Source organism: Petaurus breviceps, unplaced genomic scaffold, assembly GCF_028583685.1.
Source record: "Petaurus breviceps papuanus isolate PSGF00001 unplaced genomic scaffold, PetGlider_PUasm1.0 99, whole genome shotgun sequence".
NCBI classification, from domain to species: domain Eukaryota; kingdom Metazoa; phylum Chordata; class Mammalia; order Diprotodontia; family Petauridae; genus Petaurus; species Petaurus breviceps.
Genome location: NW_027187465.1, coordinates 4518746 through 4529642, shown reverse-complemented (window position 1 = coordinate 4529642; position 10897 = coordinate 4518746). Strand labels below are relative to the sequence as shown.

At 54.9% G+C, this 10897-nt stretch overlaps 1 protein-coding gene across 2 annotated transcripts in view; it reads right to left on the bottom strand.

Annotated features, from left to right (window-relative positions):
* The window catches only part of TTC28 (tetratricopeptide repeat domain 28), a 712524-nt gene that overhangs the window by 138672 nt on the left and 562955 nt on the right, over nt 1–10897 (bottom strand). For both annotated transcript variants that reach the window (XM_069081377.1, XM_069081378.1), the window contains 2 exons: nt 4836–6177; nt 3025–3548 (listed from right to left, as the gene is read on the bottom strand). In XM_069081377.1, coding sequence (XP_068937478.1) covers nt 3025–3548; nt 4836–6177 — 1866 coding nt within the window. The remainder of the gene's footprint in view (nt 1–3024; nt 3549–4835; nt 6178–10897) is intronic.

Genomic DNA, 10897 nt, shown 5'->3' with positions numbered 1-10897 from the left:
GAGGCCTGACGGAGGGAAGGCTTAGGGATGGCGGTGCTCCCTGCACTTGTGTACCAGCTGGTGATGTGTACCAGCTTCTTTTTGCCTAAGGGAGCTCATTTGTGGGGAGGCCTGACGGAGGGAAGGCTTAGGGATGGCGGTGCTCCCTGCACTGGTGATGTGTGCCAGCTTCTTTATCATCATGGTGGATTTGGCTTTCTGGTATATGAATAAACATCTTGGTTATGTCTTGTGATTCAAATCTGGAAATACGCCTACATATTCATAGCAGTCACTGTGGGTACTGTATTGGTGATACAGCAAGTCTGTGAGAGCCCATGGAGGCTCCCTCTTCCTCATCCGCACAATGGGGAGGACAACATGAACGCGGCCTAGGGCAAAGGGTTCCTGGGAGAAGAGCTCCGAGCCCTTGTCATGTGAGAGTTCCTAAAGCACCTACTAGGTACCAGGCTGGGCCACATCACATTATATGAGGCAGCTGCTGCCACCAGCCTCATTTTATGGAAAAAGCAGAAATGGTCCCCATCTTCAAAGCCCCCCCCCCATCCTCATGAGGGAGGCCATATGTACAACAAGGTATAGACAAGATACCCACAGAGGAGGTGGAAAGGGGCAGGGAGTCCATGAAAGTCTGAGTCTGAAAGGAAGCCAGGGTTTCTAAAAGGCAGAAGTGGGGAGGGAGGGCATCCCAGGCATGGGGGACAGCCAGTGCAAAGGCAAGGAGGTGGGAGATGGAGGGCTATGTGTGAGGAGCAGCCAGGAGGCCAGTGTGGCTGGACTGCTAGGGAGGAGCTGGCTTATGGAAACCTGTCAAGGCCAAAAAGAATAGTTTGTAGTTAGCTGACTGTCAGGTGCTGGCGCTTACTGAGGAGGGGGATGACAAGGTCGGACGTACACTGTAGTAACATCATTTTGGCAGCGTGGGTGGGGCCAGTACCTCAGCCCCAGCCTGGGGGGCACATCCACTTCATGCTATAGCTCTGCCACCAGCGGGCTGTGGGATGTTGGACAAGTCCCACTGGTCAGTACGTTGGTGCAGGTCACAGCTAAGAGCCCTTTGACCTCCACCATTCTACACTTTGGCGCCTCCGGACCCTAACAGCTTCCTCCCATCCAGGTAAGGCGGTGCCTCTGCCATGGCCCATGGCCTGGGCTCCCCACTGAGCCAGGCGGAGCCCTCCCGGCACATGTTCTCCAGGTGTGCTGCACCTGGACGGGCTCCATCCCGTTTGGAAGGGCTCAGAATCGGATCTGACTAACAGAGGGAAGCATCTGCCACACACTCCTCTGCTGGGCACACTCACGTAGCAGATACCATGGAAATGCTACAAATAGTCTTTTAAAGCCCTGAAAGATGGCAAGAAAAGAGAACGAGACAATAAAAATGTACTCGAGTGTTTTCCATAAATACTGAGTTATGTCAGAATGTCCTGGCAAGCCGGCTGCTGCACTGAGACCATGTTTCAGGAACCACAAAGGAGTGCAGCTGAAATGCCATTGTGAGCTTGGCTGAATGTGAGGCCTGGCTTTTGTTTTGAGTTTTTGGTTTTTTTTTTTGACAAATTCGACTGGATCTCACTGCCAGCATATCTGAATTCTGCAACTGCAAGGTTACAGGAAAGTAGGCACCCCCAGCCACAACCCTGCACCCAGGATGCCAGAGGTTCCCAGTGCAAAATGCAGGGACTCAGGGGGGTCTTCCCAGAGAAGCAGCAGGGGCTGGTGAGAAGGCCCAGGCCTATGCCCTCGAGGCCTGGCCCTGCCACTGCAGCCTTATGGAATCTGGAACAAGCTGCCTGCCTTCTTTCGGTCTTTGTGTGGGGATACCAGGACCCTCTCAGGTGACCTGTGCCAGGCACGTCACTGCCCAGTCTCATGTCAAGGGAAGAGGCACCCTTCGACCTTCCAGCCTCTGCCCTCCAGAGGACGATTCTCAAACAAAGAACAGCAACTGGGCCTTACAATCTCCCTTCCCCCGCCACAGTAACCCAGGAGCAGGGAATGGGTGACCCTCCCCCCACCCAGCGGGGAGTCCTGGAGGGGGTGAAGAACAGATCACCTTGTAACTTCCAACCTTGGAGTGGGCAGGGCCTCAGCAGCCGAGTCTTGCCCAGACCTGCCCAAGAACGCCCTCAAGAACAGCCCTGTGGCCTCTGCTGAGGGGTGCCCACCTCCTCCACCGTGGCCCAAGATTCGGCAAGACCTGAGCTCAAATCCAGACGGGAGCTGTGTGATCCAAAGCAAGTCACTTCATCCGTTTGCCTCAGCTGCCTCAATGGTAAACTGAGGCCTCAGAAAACCTCACCAGTCCCACACAAAGCAAGCCAGGACACAGGTTCTGTGAGTACCCGGAGCCCATGGGGCTCACAGGCTCACCAGTCAGCAAAGAGACTCTCATTCTTCCACTGCCCACAGATCAAACTCCTCCCCATGCTCTGGGAGACTTTCCCGCTTGCAGAGGACCTCACAAACTTAACATGTGCCACACCTGACCCAGCTTTGGCTTAGCAGAAAGGGCACAGGCCCAGGGACCAGGAGACCTGAGGTTAAGCTTAGCGCTGGCACCAGGATTGTGCTGGGAAAATTGAACAACTCTGAGAAAAGAAATGTCCACAGGACACACTTTTAAGTTTAATCTGCATTATCTCCCTCCATCACTTTCTCAAGTTTAGACAATCCACAAAACAATAAATCCAGCCCCAATTTGCAGCATTTGCCAATTTCTAAGGTATAAAAGCTCACACTGAAAATTTAACAATCGACTCTCTAGAACCAGCTGGAACTAGGTCCAGCACACCCTGTCATTCTATGACCTTCAAGAAGGTCCTCCCATTTTCTGGGCTCAATTTCCACATCTGTAAAATAAGGGCTTTAGAGCAGAAGACACCTCAGGCTCCTAGCTCTGAGCATCCTTCCCTGGCCTCAGTTTCCCCATGTGCACCCTTAGGGGGCTATGAGTCCTGGCTGTGCAGATAGGCCCGTGGGAGGCCCCCAGGCTGGCCCTGCAAGCCCTCATTCACCTACCTTCCTGCAAGTACATCACGGCCTGTGAGTAGTTCTGCAAAGCATGGTGCGTCCGGCCCAGGCTGCTATAGGACACGGTCTTGGCCACCAAGTCGTTCATTTGGGCCGCAATGCTGAGGTGCTGCTCCTGGTAAACCACAGCCCTCTCGAAAGTGCCCAGAGACTCGTAGGTCAAGCCCAGGTTGCCGTAGGCACGGCCCTGGCCCGTGGGGTTGTTGGTCTCCTCTGCTATCTGCAGGTCCAGCTGGTGGTATTGCAGGGCCGTGTCATACTCGCCCATCTGCTGGTAAACGCCACCCAGGCCACAGGCGGCATCACTCTCCAGGGCACGGTCCTTCATCTCCCTGGCCAGGTTCAGCTGGCGCTCCAGGCACGAGATGGCCTGCTCATAGTTTCCCAGCTGACTGTGCAGGCTCCCTAGCTCGCCGTAGGCCTGGGCCTTGTTGAAGGCCTCTCCCAGCTCATGGGCCACCACCAGCCTCTTCTCAAAGCACACAAGTGCTTGCTGCAAACTCCCCATGGCCCTGGAGGGAGACAGAAAAGGGGGAGAGCATTTTGTATAGGTGCAGACGTGGCCAAGCCTGGGGAAGGGGAGTCCATCTGTCACTGTCACTTAGCAGGGCTTCTACCACCTCTGTCCCCTGTGCGTGAGAGCCAGGGGGATTGCACCAAAAAATCAGTCCGTGCTGACTGTCCCGAGACCGCAGGACCCAATGGGACTCCCACCCCCGCCAGGAAATGGAAACGTATTCATAGAAACAATGATGGGCCAGGAGCTCTCAGGTCCCCGACTTTCTATTTCACTACAGTTGAAACTTCTTTCTTAAAAGTTCACTTTACAATTGCTATGAATCCTCCGGCCACAGCTTTTCTGTGCCTGCTTCAGGTGGTGCTTGAGTCTGGCCCTCAGCCCTGCCCAGCTCTGGGAGCTCTGAGCCCCTTTCATGTGCACGCACAGGTATAGAACCCCATGGAATCTCAGAGTGGGAAGGGAAGCAAAGACCATCCAACCCAGCCAGCATCTGAAGGAGATACTGACAATCTGTGACTGCTGCGGACCTGGCCTTCTGGCTCTGAGCCTTGGTCTCCCCACCACGCAATGAGGACAGCCACACCTGCACAGCATGGCTGCGAGGCCGTGGGCTCTGCAGACAAGGCCCCGAAGGCTGTTTCAGGCCTGGCTGAATCTGGAAAGGCTCCTCCATCAGCAGCCCAGCCCCTGTGGGATGGACTTCTGGGCCCCAAGGGCTCTGGGAGCCCCTCTGAGAGGGGGCTACTAATTGCCCTGCTGCTTCCTGGCTGTAGGACTTTGACTGCTCTGAAGGTTTATTTTTTTCTTCCTCCTCCGTGAAACAAAAAGGCTGCCCTGGCTAGTCTCTAAGGTGCCTTTTGGTGATGGGTCTGAGGATTGCTCCTGGGGAACAGGGGGCCTGTCATCTGTGGGGTAAAGAGGGGACCCCCTGGAAGTCTCAGGCCCTTCAAGTAAAAGCAGAAAACATGCAGCCTTGACCTTCTGGGGCCTCTGGAGAACCAATGACAGACTGATGGACAGCACCATGTAATGAGGAGCTGGGATCACTAGGCCCCACTCAACCCTCAGGTAGCTCTTGTCCCCTCTCTGGACCTCAGTGTCCTGATACGCCTAATGAAGGAACCTCCCAGTGCTGGAATACTGCTGTCACTCACCTGTTCTCGGCCTCCTGTGCCCCCAGCTGACTCTGGGCAGCCTGGCTGAGCCGCTGGGGGCTCCCACAGATCCTGCAGCAGCCCCAGCCCCGCCTCGGGCAGAGGCAGTTCTCCCGCTCACTCACCTGTGTCCGTTGCCCAGGCCGCGGTAGGCCTTGGCCTGGTCCTGCATGCGGTTCAGACTCTGTGCCACAGACAGGTACTGCTCGTAGTGCTTGATGGCCTCCTCGAAGTCGCCCAGGGCCTCGTAGCAGTCCCCCAGGTTGCCATAGGCCCGGCCCCGGTCCAGCACGGCCTCGCTGCCGCTGAGCTGCTGAAGCATGGCCAGCTGCTGTTCGAAGTAGCCAATGGCCTCCTCCATGACGCTCATGTTCATCTTGGTGATGCCCATGTTGCCGTAGACCTGGGCCTCGATGCCCGGCTCCTTCAGCTTCTGGCCCAGCTCCAGCTGCTCCTCGTAGCACTTGAAGGCCATGCCGTACTTGCCCAGTGCCATGTAGACTGCCGCCAGATGGCCATGTGCCCGGCCCTCGCCCGGCAGGTCGCTCAGCTCCTGGCACACCTCCAGCTCCTGCGTGTGGTAGCCCAGGGCCTTGTCGTGCTTTTGCACCAGCCGGTAGGCGGTGCCCAGGGCCGCGTAGGCACTGGCCTCCAGCCGCCGGTCCTTGACGTGGTGTGCCAGGCTCAGCTGCTGCTCGTAGAATTTGATGGCGCCATTGATGTCCTTTTTACAGACAAAGATGTCCCCCAGGTTGCCGAGGGCTCGGAACTTGGCCTGGGGGTTGTTCAGAGACTGGGCGAGGGACAGCAGGTACTTCTGACACTCCTCGGCCTTGCCCAAGTTCAGTAGGGCCTTGAACGCCAGGCCCAGGTTACAGTAGGCCTTGGCCTGACTCAGCTTGTCATGCAGGTCTCGGGCCAGGGCCAGGTCCTGCTCATAGTACTTGACGGCCTCCTCGTAGTTCCCAAGGCAATAATGGGCGTAGCCGAGGTTGTGGCAGACCTTGCCCTCCCCCTCCATGTCCTGCAGCTCAGGGCTGAGCCGCAGGTACTGCGCGTAGTAGGGTGCCGCCTGTGCGTACTCTCCGCGGGAGCAGTGGAAGTTGCCCAGGTTGCTAAGGGCGCGGGCCTCGCTCTGGATGTCGCGGAGCTCCCTGGCGATGTTCAGGTGGTTCTGGTAGTGCTGGAGGGCGCGGTCGTGGGCCCCCAGTGCCTGGTAGGCCACAGCCAGGTTCCCGTGGGTGGAGGCCTGAGAGGCACGGTCGTTGACCTCCATGGAGATCTGCAGCTCCTGCCGGTGGTATTTAACGGCCTGGTCATAGAGGCCCAGAGCGTTGTAGGCGTTGCCCATGTTCCCATAGGCCCGGCCCTGGGCCGCGTAGTCATTAAGCTCCTGGGCGATGGACAGGTGCGCCTTGTGGAGCTTGAGGGCTGTGTCATAGTCGCCTTTCATCTGGTGTATTATTCCTGAAAAGGATGGTAAAAACACAGATCAATCCAAGGCAAGTGCAGATGGGAACCCGGGATGGGGGGTACCCGCAGGGCTCCAAGGGCCCTCAGCTGGGGGCATCTCTGAGCTCACCACTATCCTCACTGGCAATGGCGACTTTACTGTACTTGCCTGCCAAGGACCCCTGAAATAAGGTCTGTAAACTCCTACATAATCACGGTCAGTGCAGTTGTCCTACAGATCGCCTGTGTGGGGCCCAGAGAAGCGCAGCTCAGCTCCATCATCTCCCAGCATGTGATGCCTTGGGTGGGTCACTTCCCTGGTGAGCCTCAGTCTCTTTATCTGCACAATGGGGATAATCCTTGCCCTCCTACCTCCCACTCTCTGAGACAGAATTATCTAGTATTAATAACTGGGCCATAAGATGGCCCTGGGGCCTGCAGGGAATCACCTCTTTCTGCTGCCAAGTCCTCTCTGTGTTTAATTTTGAAAAAGCTTTTTCAGCTCACCAACCAAAAGCCCTTCAACACTAAGCAGGTGGGCAGCAGGGGCCGGGCACTGAGCTAAGAGTAGAAAACAAACAGCCAGAAGCTTTAGAGCCCAGGGTGTTTTATTTTCTCTCAGGCTCCATCATCACTTACAATTAGAGCCTAGAAAAGGTTGTGAAATCCGAGGCTCAGGTGCCCAACTCCCTGGGGGGAAAGTAAAGTCACAGTGGCCCGCATTGGGGGGGGGGGAGAGGTCAGGGCAGCAGCAAGCTGGCATAGCAGCCATCTACCACTGCTCCTCGCCTAGAACGAGGGTGAGGAGGTGGCTCTGCTGTCCATAAGCTGCCAGCTCTTTTCTGGGCATTTAATTCAATTCAGCAAAACACCATGTTCTGTAGCCACCATGTCCCAGCAGCCTGGTGGGGAAAGAGACAAAGTCCCTGCCCTCAGGAAATCCCCCACCCAGGAAGTGGCCAGGACCAATCAACAAAGAGCCATGATCGAAAAACAATGTGGTAAGCACGGACAGAGGCAAGGATCACCAGGCCTCACTGTGTGAACTCCTGTGCCAGGGTCATTTTTGTCTTTTAGACAAGGTAGTGCCCAGACCGCATGATACGCCCGAGCCAGACCAAGGTCACAGGGAGGGCTGCCTCCCCTGACTGGGCTTGTTTGGCCATGGGAAAGGTCTAGGGCACAAACCCCCCAGCACTTCCCACTCAAGCTGCTTCCTACCCAAACATACCCCTCCCACCCCAAACCTGGGCTGTCCATTCTTCTAACCCAGGGCAGGACTTTCCAAGTTCCCTCATGAGGATTCCCCTTATTTGATTTGCCCTTTTGTTCCCACCTATTGAGGTCATTTTGTTTGCCAGCTCCCCCTCCCAAGTTTGGATCACTCCCAGATTTTGTAATCATGTAATCTATAGCTTCAAGTCACTGAGATCCTGCTTATCCTTGGAAGACAATGGACCCCTGGCACCTTATCCAGTGACAGTCATTCCAGCAGGTGACAAAGGGGCAAATGTCTGCTCTGTCTCCCCTGACACTATCATACAGGAAACAGTCCTCAGTTGGAAGTTCCCATCACCAGACCCTGCCCCTAGCCCTCCCCACTCCCAGCCATCTACCTTTTTCTCCAGGCTAGTTCCCCACCCCACCTCTCACCACCATCCTTGACCACATTCCATGGTGGAGACCCTTCCAATATTCTGGCCTCGACCTCCTCACCTCCAGTTATTCCTAGATGTATTTGACTCTAGGTACTCAGATGGGCAGGAGGGTGGGTACCTGGGGAAGCGACCAGCCTGGCTAAGCGTGGTGTGACATCTGTAAAAGGAGGCCCAGAGAGCACTGGGCAGGAGAAGGCAATGGCCATAAAGCTCTCTGCCAGCCTGGTCTCGATCTCCCAGGACTGCCCTCCCTCACACCCTCAAGGGCCCGGATCTTCTTTGATTGCTCCCTTATCTGCACAGACGCCCTCCCTTCTCTACCACCCAGGGAGCTGAGTCTACAAGAGGCTCCTTGAGGGCCTAGTTCCAGGCTGCGGATTCACAGGAGCTTTATCAATACTTTCAGAAAGAGGGATCCCTCTTTCTGAAAGTCCTCCCCGAGGTGCGCTCCTGGGATGCACATGCCTGGGGTTGGAGGCTTCACCAAATTAGCAATAGGGGCATGTCTTCAAACAGGAGTGAGCAGCTCAAGAAGAAGGACTCAAGGTTCCCTGGAACCCATCCCTTTTGGAAAGTCTATATTCATAGAAAGCTCTGAATTTTCGCTTCTGAATTTGTGCTTTTAGACCAAGGAGAGCCTGCAAGCGTTTATCTTTCAAAGAACTCTCAAGAAAAATCCCTTAGCCCCTGTGCATGTCCCTTCCACATTTGTACAGGGGGAATGACAAGAGCTGCCATCCTCAGAGGCTACAGGATGTGAATCAGGTGACAGATGTGACAGAGCTTTATAGCTAGAAGAAGAGAGGAAAGAAAGAGGAGGCAGAGGGGCTGGGGAGAAGAGGAGGGGAAAGATGGCTGGAGGACACAGAGAGGCAGGAAGGAGGGAGAGCAATGGGGGAGCAGAGAGGGGAGAAGGAAAACCAAAGTGCCTTCTCTCTCACAGCATCCCAAATCCGGGCCTGTAAATAGAAGCCTATGGCAGTAATGATGGCCACTCAGGGCTTGTTGATTTGTGAAAGGACTGCCTGCTGGTTAGAGCAAAATGATCTGAACTCCAGCCAGCTGCCTCCTCCCCCTGTCCCCCCTCCTCCTCTTCTTCCTCCTTCTCTTGCTCCTTTCCGGCCCCCCACATTTTAAGCTTCCAAGAGGCAACAAAGAACCAGGGGGGTCCCCTAAAGCAAAGATTTCAGTGCATCTCGGGCCTGACACTGGGTGGGGAGGCCTGCCTGCCACCCCTGTCTCTGCAGCCCTGGATGCTGGCAGCCAGGAGGGCTCTGAACCGCTCTGGGCAGCTTTCCCCTTTATTGAAGCAGTCTCAAAGATATCCTGAATGTGGCTGCTGGCCCAGTGACTGAACACAGCTGGAGATCACCTGCAGAGTCCCCTTCCTAGGGCCGTCAATCAGAGGGAGGCTTGCACCATGCATCTCAGCAGGGGCTCTCGGTGATCTTGTCGAGGCCATGTTCTCCAAGGGTGAGGCAGGAAAGGTCACCCAGATGTGATACTGCCAGCTGTTCTCCTCAACTGGGACGGTGGGAGATGCTAAGAGGAGCCAGGAATCTCACACTGGGCAGGAGAGATGCTCCAGCAACACCAAGAAGTCTCCTAACTCAGCCCTGGCACCAGGCTTCCTTTTATCAAACAAATTCTGCATATTTGGTCCTGCCTTCCACGTCCCATGAGTGCCAAGGAGGACATGCAGGGAAGAGAAAGAGCCCTAGACTTTATGTAAGTGCCACTCGCTGGCTGAGGGGCCCTGGCAAGCCATTACAACTCTGGGAAACTCGGTTTTCTCATCCACAAAATGGGACTCGTGGTAACTTGCACAGTATATTACAGCAGGTTGTAGTGAGGATCGATTAAGTGCTTTGTGATCACAAAATGCTGAGGAAACTATGATTATGAATTTGTTGTCACCGTTCTATTGGTCTGAAAACTGGCACCTTACGTCTAGGCCAGAACGCTAAAATGAGGTAATGGAGAGGGAAAAAAAGAGTGTGTGTGTCTGTGTCTGTGTGTGAATGCGTGTGTCTGTGAATGTGCACATGTGCAGGGACACACACACACACACACACGTGTGCACAGACACACACAAACAGATCCTAGATTCAGAGCTGAAAAGAAGCCAGAGGTCCTCCGTTCTAGCTGCTGCCTGGCCCCCCATCTCACACACGTGTTCACTGATGCTCAGAGCAGGTAAGTGACTGTTCCAAGTCACACTAAGAGGAGTCTGGGTGTCGCAGTGCCCAGAGCGCTGGCCTACAGTCTGGACACCCAGAAGGCTGAATCTGCGTGCCGCCGTGGGTGTGTGTCACAGTGGAGGGAGCTTGCTGCGGATGCCACTCCAGGGATCCCTGAGGTACTCGGAGGAAAGTATCGCTGGCCTGCTTGTTAAGCCTGAAGCACAGACCTGGGGTGAGGGCGACCCCTGCATGTGAATGAACCAGGAGGTCAGAGTGCTTGACAGGACTGAGTGGTGAGCTGAATCTCAGAGGACAAAAGTTAGTAGGGATAATTAGAGAGTTTTACATCTGCCCTCAAAAAGTCAACTTCACAAATACAAGATAGGAGAGCAGTTTATGTGGGAAAACATCTGGGGTTCAGCAGGCTACAGCTCAAGGAGAGTCAACAGCGGAACAAGGCCAGCACACAGGGTCCTTTCCTGTGGTCTGACCCCATCTGTGGTCAGTCTTGGCCCTCACCCTTTAAGGAGGACACTGACAAAGCAGAAAGTGTCCACAGGACAGTCATGAGTCTTTACACCACAGCACACAAGAAGCAGCTGAAGGAATTGTGGTTGTTAAGCCTAGAAAGAGAAGACTAGGGGCAGCTAGGTGGTGCAGTGAATAGAGCACTGTCTCTGAAGTCAGGAGGACCTGAGTTCAAATTTGACCTCAGACACTTAACACACTAGCCGTGTGACTTTGGGCAAGTCACTTAACCCCAATTGCCCTCCAAAAAAGCAAAAGAAAAGAAAAAATTTTTAAAAAGGAAGAGAAGACTTTAGGAGAGATGTGATAGGGAATGTTGGGGCTGAGGGGTCTTTTGAAGCTGGGTGTCAGGGATGGGCTAGACAA